Here is a 15,173-nt window from a genome sequence, read left to right as displayed (position 1 = left end):
GAGCCTTTCCCATGGGGTAATTATGACCTCTAATTGTTCTGCGGAATTTTAGCCATGTGTGTTCTGCAAATACACATTGCTCGTGTAAACAGAGGAAATCTCTATGCAACAACTAACGAAAGGCAGAGTCATTGAACTTTTTCCTAAATGTTAGGTCAGCGTAGACTGGAATTTTTTGAAGGTCTTTTTTTTTTTAAGGTCTTCTCAAACGTGGCCACTTTAACTCAGGTGAACTTCAATTCCCAGCCAACATTGTTGGAAACATAGAAACATTGACGGCAGAAAAAGACCTCCTAGTCCATCTAGTCTGCCCTTATACTATTTCCTGTATTTTATCTTAGGGTGGATCTATGTTTATCTCAGGCATGTTTAAATTCAGCCACTGTGGATTTACCCACCACGTCTCCTGGAAGTTTGTTCCAAGCATCGACTACTCTTTCAGTCAAATATTCAGGAAACACTGGGAACATATAACAGCAACTGTATAAGGGCAGACTAGATGGACCATGAGGTCTTTTTCTGCCGTCAATCTTCTATGTTTCTATGTTTCAACTTCACAAACTCACAAAGGTTGAATCACCCACTTAATTTAGATGCTGGGGGTTTTTTTCATTTCTGAATTGATCCAATCCCAAATCATAAAATAACTTACATTGGGCTTAGAATAGACTAGACTAGAATTCTTTATTGACCAGGTGTGATTGAGCACATGAGGATCTTGTCTTAGGTGTATATGCTCTCAGTGTACATAAGGAGAATAAAATACATTAATCAACAATTAAAAAATTACAACCACTTAATGATAGTCAAGGCTACTTATAAGGTATCAAATTGTACTAGGAAACAATATAAATTGAAAGATACAAGCAACATGGTTATAGTAATAAGTGGGGAGAGTTAGATACTAGAAGAGTAATAGTAATGAAGTCTTAGTAAATTATTTAACAGTGTTGTGGGAATTAGCTATTAAGCAGAGTGACTCCATTTGAGTGATTGTATTAGAAACATAGGAACATAGAAGATTGACAGCCAAAAAAGATCTCATGGTCCATCGAGTCTGCCCTTATATACTATTTCCTGTATTTTATCTTAGGATGGATCTATGTTTATCCCAGGCATGTTTCAATTCAGTTCCTGTGGATTTACCAACCACGTCTGCTGGAAGTTTGTTCCAAGCATCTACTACTCTTTCAGTCAAATAATATTTTCTCACATCACTTCTAATCATTCCCCCACCTAACCTCAGATTGTGCCCCCTTGTTCTTGGGTTCACCTTCCCATTAAAAACACTTCTCTCCTGGACCTTATTGAACCCTTTCACATATTTAAATGTTTCGATCGTGTCCCCCTTTTCCCTTCTGTCCTCCAGACCAGTGTTTCCCAACCTTGGCAACTTGAAGATATCTGGACCTCAACTCCCAGAATTCCCCAACCAGCATTCACTGGCTGGGGAATTCTGGGAGTTGAAATCCAAATATCTTCAAAATGCCAAGGTTGGGAAACACTGCTCCAGACTATACAGATTGAGTTCATGAAGTCTTTCCTGGTAGGTTTTATGCTTAAGACCTTCCACTATTTTTCTATAAATTGAAAGATATAAGCAACATGGTTACAGTAATAGTGAGAAGAGTTAGATGCTAGTAAGAATGAGAAGAACAATAGTAATGCAGTCTTAGTCAATTATTTGACAGTGTTGTGGGAATTAGTTGTTAAGCAGAGTGACTCCATTGGATTGATTGCATTACTTGAAACAAGACCACCCCCCTTTATGCAGGCACACAAACACATATAAAAATACACCAACCACAAGAGTTTTGTCTGCAATTCCCTCACTACAGCCAAGAGTTGCAGAAGCTGGCTAGGATTACAATGACGCCAGGGTTGGAATTCAGCCCAAATTGTGACCTAGGGCAACGGAGAGGACTTTTATCCCCTTTGCAAACATACGCCGAGTTTCCCAGGACTTGGAGGAAGGCTCAGCCTCCACAGACCACACCTGCCCAGGTAGGTCTGCTGTTCTGAGCACTAATTTGGCCCCTCCCAGGGGCGGGCGGGGCATTGGCTGTGTGTCGGGATCAGGTAACACCCATCGGATCACCTTCCTTTGCACCTCCTGGGCTTAGGAGAGTATGTGTGCCTTTCAGCCAGGGGGCAGAAAAACAATAAGACCATTTGCAGAAGCAGCAGCTGTATCTGTAGTAGCTTGAGGTGCTGCCCCCCCCCTTGACCTGTGCTTGCCTAACCCTCACCAAGATGGGAGCAAAGCACTCCTTTGCTAAGTTCTTCCAGAATGGGTCCTCCTTCCTCCATCTGGGTCGGAAATACCAGTCTCTGGGCACCAAGGAGACAGGAGAACAGGTCAGGAGGTTTGCTATGGGGGGAATGTTGGGTTGGAATTGACCGTCTGACTTTTGTTAATCTCCAGGGAGAGGTTGTAGAGCAGGGGTCCCCAAACTTGGCCACTTTAAGACTTGTGGACTTCAACTCCCAGAATTCTGGGAGTTGAAGTCCACAAGGTCTTAAAGTGGCCAAGTTTGAAGACCTCCGCTATAGAGTTGCTCCGCCTTTCAGATCCTACTTGTCTGGTTTTGTTTTTGAAAGTGTTCCGCTTCACATCCAAGCTGCTTCTTTCAGCTCTGACCGGAGAGTGGGGAATGGAAAGATTTATAATAAAAAGAGGGGGGGAAGTCCAGTTGAAGCACCTTTGGGACTCCCAGGAGAGAGAGTTAAATGTGAGTCTTGCAAAACAGGGAGACGAGCCGGTGGGGTGGATCAGACCTGAGTTTGTAACTGGCTGCAAGGCTGGAGAGGGGCACAAAAGTGTTATTGTTCGGCTGATCCACCCACCTTTATATGGCTGGTTACGTCTGGAGTGGCTCTCCCTGTTTTCGCCCCCATTCAAAGTCTCTTAAAAGTAAACTTTTATCGTTCTGATGGCATTTGCACAGCCCTTGTTAGACCCTGGGAGTGTTCTTTCAACATCACCGCATGGAACGTCCTGGGAAAGTTCTTTCCGCCGCTGGTGTAAGAATGGGAAAGGGGGAGGATTGATGTAGGCAGAGAAGGACAGGATGAATGTTCAACTCACTTCAGTACTCTCAAACTTACTCCTACCTTCTGTTGCTGGGCTCACATACAAGGGGTGGACAAAAAAATGGAAACCTTGCAGCTCTTCCATGAAATCCAGATTTGTGAAGCTCCCTTCCAACAATTTTTGTGGAAACTGGGTTCTGTACGTGTCTATTGAGCTCTGCAGTGATTTTAGGAGCTGCGGTCCTGCGATCCGCTCTAACAATTCACTTTAGAGTCCGACGGTCTCTCTCAGACAACTTCGACTTTTGACCAGACCTGTGCTTGGCTGAGGATATTTTCTCTTCTCTTCCAAAAGCAGTCATGACTTTTGAGACGTTATCTCTTGAAGTGCCCAACATTCGGGCACTTTCTGTTACAGTAGTGCCTCCATTCAAGCCCCAAAAATTTGGCCTCTTTGAAAGTCTGAGAGGTCTGCCATTTCTAGGAGGTCATAACCAATTTCCTTAAATTGCTGTAAAAAGAAAAAAGGGAGTTTAAAAAAACATATCAAATAACAGAAATTTAAAAAATTAAAATGTGCCAAGTTTTGATTGATTTGAACATGTTTAAGCATTATGATGCCAAAAAAGTCAAGTATTTCCATTTTCCCCCCAACCCCTGTAACTCTCTAAGTTGCCCAAACCTGGCAACTCTAAGTCTTTGAGACTTCAACTGGGTCAATATTAAAGGGGGGAAATGACATTGCCATGGGCCACCCAACCAAACAGAGGAAGTAGATGAACTTTTTGCAGATACGTTTGTTACCCAAAAAGTAAAGAAGGGAACAAGGGGATCAGCGAAGTTGGACATAATTCTCACTAACAGAGATAGAAGGTGTTGAAGCTACAGGAAACTTTGGGGAAAGTGATTATGCAATATTGGAATTCAGCATTATGCAAACTACAAGCAGTAGAACAAAGTCAAACTAGAGTCTCTCTTTAAGAGAGCTAATTTCAACAAATTTAGAGAGAGCTTGGGAAGGATTCCATGGAGGAGAATCCTCAAGAAGAAAACAACTCAAGAAGACAAAGAATAAACAATTATAATAAATAATAATAATAATAAAGCTTGGAAAATTTTGAAATTTTTGATCCTACGCAGCTTCTGCTCAGGCAATCTCACACTTCTCACAAGAGCCTACAAAACTTTTGCCAGACCCATCCTAGACTACTGCTCATCTGTCTGGAACCCATACCACATCTCAGACATCAACACCCTTGAAAATGTCCAAAGATATTTCACCAGAAGAGCCCTTCACTCCTCCACTCGAAACAGAATATCCTACGAAAATAGACTAACAATCCTGGGTCTAGAAAGCCTAGAACTACGGCGCCTAAAACACGATTTGAGTATTGCCCACAAGATCATATGCTGCAATGTCCTACCGATCAATGACTACTTCAGCTTCAACCGCAATAACACAAGAGCACACAACAGATTCAAACTTAATACGAACCGCTCCAAACTTGACTGTAAAAAATATGATTTCATTTTCAACAATCGAGTTATCAAAGCGTGGAACTCATTACCGGACTCAATTGTGTCAACCCCTAACCCCCAACACTTCTCCCTTAGACTCTCCACGATTGACCTCTCCAGGTTCCTAAGAGGCCAGTAAGGGGCGTGCATAAGTGCACTGGTGTGCCTTTCTTCCCCTGTCCAATTGTCTTTCCTTTCTTTCACCTATCTTATATATTCTCTTCCTGTCATATATCCTCTCCTCTAAGTTCACTTTCACCCTCTTTTATATTATCACAGGTCTATCTTTCTTCCTATGTATTTTTGTATTGGACAAATGAATAAATAAAATAAATAAATAAATAAATAACGATATTATAAAAGCCCAATCTAGCACAATACTACTGAAGAAGAAAAATAATAGGTCTGAAAACAAACCAGCATGGCTGCATAAAGAACTCTCTGACACATTAAAAGGCAAAAAGGACAAGTATAAAAAGTAGAAAGAGGAGAAATGTGGCATTCAGTTTTGGTCACCACAATGTTAAAAAAAAGATGTTGAAACTCTAGAAAGATTGTAGAGAAGAGCAACAAAGATGACTAGGGGACTGGAGACTAAAACATATGAAGAATGGTTGCAGGAACCGGGCATGGCTAGTTTAATGAAAAGGGGAGACATGATATCAGTGCTCCAATATCTCAGGGGTTGCCACAAAGAAGAGGGAGTCAAGCTATTGTCCAAAGCACCCAAGGGTAGAACAAGAAGCAATGTATGGAAACTAAACCAGGAGGGAAGTAACTTAGAACTAAGGAGAAATTTCTTGACAGAACAATTAACCAGTGGAACAGCTTGCCTCCAGAAGTTGTGAATGCTCCAACACTGGAAGTTTTTAAGAAGATGTAGGATAACCATTTGTCTGAAGTAGTGTAGGGTTTCCTGCCTAAGCAGAGAGTTGGACCAGAAACCTCCAAGGTTGTTGTTGTTGATGTTGTTGTTAACTCCTAGAATTCTCCGGTCAGCTTTGCTTGCTGGAAGTTGAATTCCACAAGTCTTAAAGTTGCCAAGTTTGAAGCCCTCTACTCTAAGCCCACATTCTGGTGTAGCAAAACATGGTGGCCGGGTTGACCCCAACATTACCCCTAAACCAATGGTGGTTTCCTATTACACATTCACCCATAACCTACTCATCACCCAGTTCCCTATCCATGTGAGAATGCAATAACTGTTTCACAGGCTCAAATGAAAATTCTTCAGCACCTCCCAGCTAATTTACCAAAGGAGGGAAGTTAAACGGTCTTGTGCTTTTTCTCTCCAAATTTTCCTCATTTCCAAGGTGGGTCCTCATTTGACCCACCTCGGAAGGGTGGAAGGCTGAGTCAACCTTGAGCCGGTCAAGATCGAACTGCTGGCACTGGGAAGAATATACCTACAATATGACATTCTAACCAGAGGGAGGGAGGGAGAGAGGGAAAGAAGGAAGGAAGGAAGGAAGGAAGGAAGGAAGGAAGGAAGAAAGGAAGGAAGGAAGAGCAATAGCATTTAGACTTATATACCACTTCATAGTGCTTTTTTTATTATTATTATTATTATTATTATTATTATTATTATTATTATTATTAATTAGATTTGTATGCTGCCCCTCTCCGCAGACTCGGGGCAGCATACAGCCCTCTCTAAGCGGTTTACAGAATCAATCTCTTGCCCCCAACATTCTGGGTCCTCATTTGACCCACCTCGGAAGGGTGGAAGGCTGAGTCAACCTTGAGCCGGTAGTGAGATTTGAACTGCTGGACTACAGCTAGAAGTTAGCTGAAGGAGCCAGCAGTGTTACACTCTAACCACTGCACCAAAGGAGGGAAGTTAAATGGTCTGTGCATTTTCTCTCCAAATTTTCCTTTCCCAGTTTGTTCTTTTCCAATAAGATTTACACACGCCACCTCTGCAAGAAACTACGCTAATAAAACTCAGGGCAAACATATTTTCTTTTTGTTATGGGGAAACTCTTAAAAGTGCTTAATCCTCCAGTGCACCTGATTGCTGTCCTGATAAAATAGCTACAAGGGATACTTTTAGCATTGTGTGCCATTTCAAAAGCCATTAAAGGGGCAGGAAAGTTTCAGGCTGGTTACGTGTTTATTTAGATATTCAATACCTAAGAAATGAAATTTGGCATGGTACTTTTTTAAAAACAAGCGAACTGAGAAATAATGGTCCCTTCTTTTCCTTCCCCTTCGGGGCTGGAAATAGCCAGCTGGAAACCAGTAATAAGATTATTATTATTATTATTTATTAGATTTGTATGCTGCCCCTCTCTGTAGACTGGGGCGGCTGACAGCAGTAATAAAAACAATGTATAACAAATTTAATATTTAAAATATCTAAAAAAAACCTTATTTAAAAGCAAAACATACACACAAACATACCATGCATAAACTATATAGGCCTGGGGGAGATGTTTTGAGGAGTTTATGAAAGGCAAGGAGGGTGGGGGCAATCCTAATCTCTGGGGGAAGTTGGTTCCAGAGGATCGGGGCCACCACAGAGAAGGCTCTTCCCCTGGGTCCCACCAGACGACATTGTTTAGTCGACGGGACCCGGAGAAGGCCAACTCTGTGGGACCTAACCCGTTGCTGGGATTCGTGTGGCAGAAGACGGTCCCGGGGATATTCTGGTCCGATGCCATGAAGGGCTTTAGATGTAAGAAAATCAGAGAATAAAGGAAACCGTTGCAGTTTAAATCTCAACCCTTTTAAGAAAGTGTTCTCCACACCCTTCCCTGCACTAAATATTTCCTAGAAAGAAAGCAAGGGAAGGACAAAGTATTATTTAAAAATGGACATACTTTTTTTTGCCTAAAAGAGGGTGGAAATGTTGGTGTGTCTTATACACCAAACACAGCCACTTTTGACCACCTAAAGCCCTTCTCTGCATGAAAACAGGGCGCGCAGAGGGCTTTGGAGGTCTGCAGAGTGCTACTGGGGGGCCAGGAGAGGGCAAAAGTTATTTTTTTCTAACTGACATCTTCGAAATTTTGGTGCACCTTATAGTCTGAAAAATACGGTAATCTCAACAGCTCCTGGAAAATCCAATAAGCAAGGAATTTAATGCATCTCTTTCATTGGAATGCTGGTTTTTCTCAGCAAAAACCTACATCTGTTAGAATGGATGTTGATTAATGGTCACTAACCAGGAAAGGGAACTATTCTTTTTTTTTCTTACTTGAACTGTTCTTTTTTTTTTCTTACTTCTGCCAGAAAACAGAAGATTGTTCAAAGACCATACAAATAATCCTTGTCTTACTGCCAGCAACTGAGCCCAAAATTTATCTTATTAAGCGAGACACTTGTTAAGTGAGTTTTGCCTCGTTTTATGACCTGGCTGGCCACAGTTGTTTAAGGCAATCCCTGCAGCTCTTCAGTTAGTAATGTGGTTCTGAAGTGAATGGGGCTTCCCCGTTGGCTTTGCTGGTCAGAAGGTCACAAAAGGTGATAGAAACATAGAAGATTGACAGCAGAAAAAGACCTCCTGGTCCATCTAGTTTACCCTTATACTATTTCCTGCATTTTATCTTAGGATGGATCTATGTTTATCCCAGGCAAGTTTAAATTCAGTTCCTGTGGATTTACCAACCACGTCTGCTGAAAGTTTGTTCCAAGCATCTACTACTCTTTCAGTCAAATAATATTTTCTCACATTACTTCTAATCTTTCCCCCAACTAATCTCAGATAGTCCCCCTTGTTCTTGTGTTCACTTTCTTATTAAAAACACTTCCCTCCTAAACCTTATTGAACCCTTTAACATATTTAAATGCTTCGATCGTGTCCCCCCTTTCCCTTCTGTCCTCCAGACTATACAGATTGAGTTCATTAAGTCTTTCCTGATACGTTTTATGCTTAAGACCTTCCACCATTTGTGTAGCCCGTCTTTGGACCCGTTCAATTTGATCCATATCTTTTTGTAGGTGAGGTCTCTAGAACTGGACACAGTATTATTCGAAATATGGTCTCACCAGTGCTCTATACAGCGGGATCACAATCTCCCTCTTCCTGCTTGTTATACCTCTAGCTATGCAGCCAAGCATCCTACTTGATTTCCCTACCGCCTGACTGCACTGTTCACCCATTTTGGGACTGTCAGAAATCACTATGTGATCACATAACCCTGGGACATTGCAACCCTTCATAAATATGAGTCAGTTGCCAAATTTTAAACATATAAACATGGGAATCGCTGCCACCATTGTTAAGTGGGCAACACTTTTTTTTCAGTGTCGTCGTAACTTTTGTAAATTCATTCAAATTCTAGTGCTTACATGACTATAGCATTTAGCAATAGCATTTACACTTATATACCGCTTCATAGTGCTTTTACAGCCCTCTCTAAGCAGTTTACAGAGTCCACATATTTGCCCCCAACAATCTGGGTCCTCATTTGACCCACCTGGGAAGGATGGAAGGCTGAGTCAACCTTGAGCCGGTGGTGAGATTTGAACTGCTGAACTACAGCGAGCAGTTAGCTGAAGGAGCCGACAGTGCTGCACTCTAAGTACTGCACCACCCTGGCTCTTGAACCATAGCCAGGTTCTTGGCCGTGTTAGCAGAAATAGTTTGCTAATGTCTTGTAAAAATAGCCAGATGGCAGGCAATAAATTCTCTATCTTGGCTGTTATTTTTTTTTTTTGACCACACCCTGTGCATCACACCTCATTCCCATGGATTGATTGATGGGTTCTGTGGGCGTGGCTTGGTGGACATGGCAGGGGAAGGATTTCCAGTCACAATTCAAAGTGTTGGTTATGACCTTTAAAGCCCTACATGGCATTGGACCAGATTACCTGCGGAACCGCCTGCTACCGCACGAATCCTAGCGACCGATGAGGTCCCACAGAGTTGGCGTTCTCCGGCTCCCGTCGACTAAATAATGTCGTTTGACAGGCCCCAGGGGAAGAGCCTTCTCTGTGGCGGCTCCGGCCCTCTGGAACCAACTCCCCCCGGAGATTAGAACTGCCCCCACCCTCCCTGTCTTTCGTAAACTACTCAAGACTCATTTATACCGCCAGGCATGGGGGAGTTGAGATAGCCCTTCCCCCTAGGCCATTACAAGTTATGCATGGTATGTTTGTGTGTATGTCTGGTTTTATAATAGGGGTTTTTAGTTGTTTTTATTATTGGATTGTACATGTTGTGTTTATTATTGTTGTTAGCCGCCCCGAGTGCGGAGAGGGGCGGCATACAAATCCAATAAATTATTATTATTATTATTATTATTATTATTATTATTATTATTATTATTATACTGCAAAATCCCCCTTTGCTCCCCACTCCTGGGGGAAGGTTATTGCGAAATCTCCATTACCCACTCCACTCTGGGGCCAGCCAGAGGTGGTATTTGCCGATTTTCCAAACTACTCAAAATTTCTACCGGTTCTCCAGAACCTGTAAGAACCAGCTGATATGCAGTAGTGCTGGGATTCACATATTTTTACTACCACTTCTGTGGGCGTGGCTTAGTGGGCGTGGCAGGGGAAGGATACTGCAAAATCCCCATTTCCTCCCGATTGGCTGGGACTCAGGAGGCAGAGAAAAGATGGGGCCAATCAGAGGTGGTATTTATCAGTTCTCCCAAATACTTAAATTTTTCACTACCGGTTCTCCAGAACTGGTCAGAACCTGCTCAAAGGCCTGGACCATCCTGTGGTTGTAGCACTCCTTCAGAACTTGTGAAAACCTGAGTTGGGTTTTATCTCGTATCCCAAATATTGTCCAGTTCAGGATCATTTGTCTCCCCATCTGAATGGGTGAGTGAGTTTGACATTTTGGCTTTTAGTTCTGTGAAGTTGCTAACCTGTAGTAGACTCTGGTTTGAAAACGTATAGGTATTTGCAATAGTAAATGATGGGTGTGCCTAACTATAGTATGACATTTCCCATACTGCTTTTTCTGTTTCCTTCTTTGGGATATTTAAACTGCCTTCCTGGAAAGATCTTCTTTCTTTCTTTCTTTCTTTCTTTCTTTCTTTCTTTCTTTCTTTCTTTCTCTTTCTTTCATTCTTTCTTTCTTTTTCTTTCTTTCTTTATTTAATTCATATATATATATACCAGGGTGATCCAAAAAATTCAGCAAAAACATGTGATACACACACATATATATATATACATTGTATATGATGTCGTTTGGCGGAAGAGCCTTCTCTGTGGCGGCCCCAGCCCTCTGGAATCAACTCCCCCCCCCGGAGATTAGAACTGTCCCCACCCTCCTTGTCTTTCGTAAGCTACTCAAGACCCACCTATACCGCCAGGCATGGGGGAACTGAGACACCTTCCCCAGGCTTTTATACTTTATGTTTGGTATGTATGTTGTTCCCAAGGCGGAACAAAACTTTTTTAAAAATGAAAAAAAAAAAGGCACCCAGGACCAGTGTTCCCTCTAATTTTTTTTGGGGGGGGGCGGAAAAGTATAGTGTCTGAGCGGCAGTCCCTTCGGGACTGGGCAGCACAGAAATAATAAACAAACAAACAAACAAACAAATAAAAAACCCACCCTGTTTTGCCTCAGAGAATTTCAAAATAAAATACTGTACTGTGTGTCTATAACAGTGAGCTCATAATAGGGCAACTCTATCAATATCAAAATGCCTCTTAAATAGTTGAGCTAGTTTCAAACTAGATTTTGATATTTTTTTCTCTCTTCCTTACTCCCATTCTTTTTCTTTCTCTTTTCCTTCCTCTCTTTTTTCTATCTGTTTCTCTCTCTTCCTCTCTTCCTCTCTCTCTCCTTCCCTCTCACTCTTTCCCTCTCGGCTTCTGGGCAGGTTTGGAAAACTCTGAGTTGATGGTGATTTTTAAGTGAGCGATTGCTCACTGCTCAGCTTAGAGCTAACTATGCCCAGGACAGAAGATTTTAAAAAGGACCATTTCCCTAAATGAAAGAAAGCCGTACCTGGTTCACATCTGGCGTCTACGATTGCATTGCTCAAAGGTTTACAAGATTTCCGTCGCACCCATGAAGTCTATAAACCTGGTTTATTTGAACGGGGAAAAGCTGTAAAACACCTTGTGTCAGCGGTGTGCAACATTGCCACTTTACAACTTGAGGATTTCAGCTTCCAGAATTCTATATTGGCTGCGGAATTCTGAGAGCTGATGTCCCCAATCTTAAAGATAGCCAAAGCTGGACCAAAAGCCTTTGATTCTGATGTCTATGAACCTGAGTCAAATCTAATCCTACATAGCTTCTGCTCTGGCAATCTCACAATACTTACCAGAGCTTACAAAACTTTTGCCAGACCCATCCTCAAATACAGCTCATCTGTTTGGAACCCATACCGCATCTCAGACATTAACACCCTTTCAAATGTCCAAAGATACTTCACCAGAAGAGCCCTTCACTCCTCCACTCGAAACAGAATCCCCTATGAGACTAGACTTTCAATCCTGGGCCTAGAAAGCTTAGAACTAAGACGCCTTAAACAAGATCTAAGTATTGCCCACAAGATCATATGCTGCAACGTCCTGCCTGTCGGCGACTACTTCAGCTTCAACCACAGCAACACAAGAGCACACAACAAATTTAAACTTAATATTAACCGCTCCAAACTTGACTGTAAAAAATACGACTTCAGTAACCGAGTTGTCGAAGCGTGGAACTCATTACCGGACTCCATAGTGTCATCCCCAAACCCCCAACACTTTACCCTTAGATTATCTACATTTGACCTATCCAGATTCCTAAGAGGTCAGTAAGGGGCGAGTACAAGTGCACTAGAGCAGTGGTCCCCAACGTTTTTTCCACCAGGGACCAGTTTCAGCAAGACAATTTTTCTATGGCCCAGTGGGGGCGGAAAGGGGTGTGGTTGGGGGCGGGATTAAGCATGGGGGTGCTGGTCCTCCCCGCCCCTCTTTCCCACCATCGTCCTGTGGCCGGCAGAACCTGCCTCCCAAGCCCTCTTGCCCAGCGGGAGCTAAGCGCTGGAGAGAGGGGGTCAGGCTGGCCGTCCTGCCTCCCCCCAGCCAAAAACGCAAAAGCGCCCCGCGGCAGAAGCCAAAAGAGGCTTGAGCCTCTCGGTCCTTCCCGCCCCTCTGTCCCATCCATTGTCCTGTGGCCGGCAGAACCTGCCTCCCGAGGCCTCTTGCCCGGCGGGAGGCGAAGCGCTGGAGGGAGGGGGTGGCGGCATGAGGGCCGGCAGCTGCTGACTCCACGGACCGGTGCAACATGCCCCGCGGCCCGGTACTGGTCCACGGCCCGGTGGTTGGGGACCCCTGCACTAGAGTGCCTTCCGTCCCCTGTCCTATTGCTCTCCTATATCTCCTATATCTTTCCTCTATTCCTATATCTCTTCTTCTATTCTTTCATTGATATGTTCTATTACTATACCTTCTTTTCTATTATTTCTTAGATATATTTTACTATGAGTATCTCCTCTATAACCTTCATCATGTATTTGACTATGTGTATATAGATATACTGTATACCCACTAAAACCCTCACTGTGTATTGGACAAAATAAATAAATAAATAAAAATAAAATAAATAATCCTTCCAAGACTGGCCCCAAACAAAACATGTTTAACCCATTTGGTGTCCTTGTCGGCTTGATTAAAACTAATAATTCTGTTTCCTCAAGGAAAAAAAACAACCAACTTGTGATAGATGACCTGCCTGGTTTATTTATTTAGCTCGCCAAGGGTAAAGTTTTGCCCCTTGGCACCAGAAGTCGAATGCAAACACAAAAGTATTTCCATTAGATTTCCTGATGTGGGTCTAGTCTGGATCGCTTCTGTTAACAAAAAAAAAAAGGCATTTATTTGCTTCCCAGAGATTAAAGGGCAGTGTTTATTTTAATTCCTAAACTTGAAGTCAGAATGAACTTAATCAAAAGAGCAAAAAATAGAAGGCGGAAAAAAAAACATCTTAGAACCATCGCAAACAATCAGAGTGCTCATGTTCACAACTCAGGGCTTATGAAACTCCTGGCCAGGGATATTAATTACCATGAACAAAGAAAAGCCACATATCTGGAAGCTGCCTAGCTAGAGCCCACTGGAGCATATTTCACAACCTTGGTAGCTTTGTGATGATGGATTTCCAGCTCCCAGAATTCCCCACTAGCATGGTCTAGCGTTTGCCCAGGTTCGCCTGGTGCACCAGTTGCGGCCCTATTTGGATCGGGAGTCACTGCTCACAGTCACTCATTCCCTCATCACCTCGAGGCTCGACTACTCTAATGCTCTCTACATGGGGCTACCTTTGAAAAGTGTTCGGAAACTTCAGATCGTGCAGAATGCAGCTGCGAGAGCAGTCATGGGCTTCCCTAAATATGCCCATGTCACACCAACATTCCTCTGCAGTCTGCATTGGTTGCCGATCAGTTTCCGGTCACAATTCAAAGTGTTGGTTATGACCTATAAATCCCTTCATGGCACCGGGCCAGGTTATCTCAGGGACCGCCTTCTGCCGCACGAATCCCAGCGACTGGTTAGGTCCCACAGAGTTGGCCTTCTCCGGGTCCCGTCAACTAAACAATGCCGTTTGGCGGGACCCAGGGGAAGAGCCTTCTCTGTGATGGCCCCAACCCTCTGGAACCAACTCCCCCCAGAGATTAGAATAGCCCCCACCCTTCTTGCCTTTCGTAAGCTTCTTAAAACCCACCTCTGTCGTCAGGCATGGGGGAATTAAGATATTCTTTCCCCCTAGGCTTCTACAATTTATGTATGGTATGTTTGTATGTATGATTGGTTTTAAAATAAGGGTTTTTAGCTACTTTAGTATTGGATTGTGGCATGTTGTTTTTAGCACTGTTGTTAGCCGCCCCGAGTCTACAGAGAGGGGCGGCATACAAATCCAATAAAATGAAATGAAATGAAAACAGGCAAAGTTGGCTCTTCTATGACTTGTGGATTTCAACTCCCACAATTCCTGAGCCAACCATGCTAGCCCACATATCATAAAAGAGCCAACTTTGCCTACCGCTGCTCTAAGATACGTGGACTTCAACAACTCCCCAAAATCCCCAGCCAGCATGCTTTGAGATGTATGGATTTCAACTCCCTGAAGAATTCAGCTAACTGCTAGCTGTAGTTCAGAAGTTCAAATCTCACCACCGGCTCCAGGTTGACTCAGCCTTCCATCCTTCCGAGGTGGGTCAAATGAGGACCCAGATTGTTGGGGGCAAGAGGCTGATTCGGTAAACTGCTTAGAGAGAGATGTAAAAGCACTAGGAAGCTTTTACATCTTAGGTTTACCATGGTTGAGAAACACTACTCTATGGAGCAATGGAAAGAAACATGAGTGTATCCATAATCAATCCATAGCCCCATGAACCTCTACACCAGACCTGGGCAAGATGCGGCCCGGATGCGGCCCGGATGCGGGTCACCCGCTGTCTGTGACCGGCCTGCAGAGGGCAGACCAACTTTTCTAGATAAGAACCAGGTGTTCAAAATATAAGATATAATTATATATATAATAATGTATGATATGATATATGATATATATGATATATGATATATGATATATGATATATGATATATGATATATGATATATGATATATGATATATGATACATGATACATGACACATGACACATGATACATGATACATGATACATGATACATGATACATAATTATAATTTATAATTTATAA

General features: G+C 42.9%; 1 protein-coding gene across 2 annotated transcripts in view; it reads left to right on the top strand.

The window, feature by feature from the left end:
* Positions 1 to 1,516: 1,516 nt before the first annotated feature.
* ATP2C2 (ATPase secretory pathway Ca2+ transporting 2) overlaps positions 1,517 to 15,173 on the top strand; it is a 55,133-nt gene continuing 41,476 nt past the window's right edge. Inside the window, exon 1 of one of the 2 annotated variants that reach the window (XM_070761888.1) lies at positions 1,517 to 2,004. In XM_070761888.1, the coding sequence (XP_070617989.1) occupies positions 1,870 to 2,004 (135 nt within the window). In that variant the 5' untranslated portion in view covers positions 1,517 to 1,869. Of the gene's footprint in view, positions 2,005 to 2,044; positions 2,359 to 15,173 lie in introns of those variants that run through there. The other variant, XM_070761889.1, reaches the window with a different exon arrangement.

Source organism: Erythrolamprus reginae, chromosome 9, assembly GCF_031021105.1.
Source record: "Erythrolamprus reginae isolate rEryReg1 chromosome 9, rEryReg1.hap1, whole genome shotgun sequence".
NCBI classification, from domain to species: domain Eukaryota; kingdom Metazoa; phylum Chordata; class Lepidosauria; order Squamata; family Dipsadidae; genus Erythrolamprus; species Erythrolamprus reginae.
The sequence above is the reverse complement of the archived record's forward strand: the minus strand, read 5'-3'. Positions and strand labels throughout refer to the sequence as shown.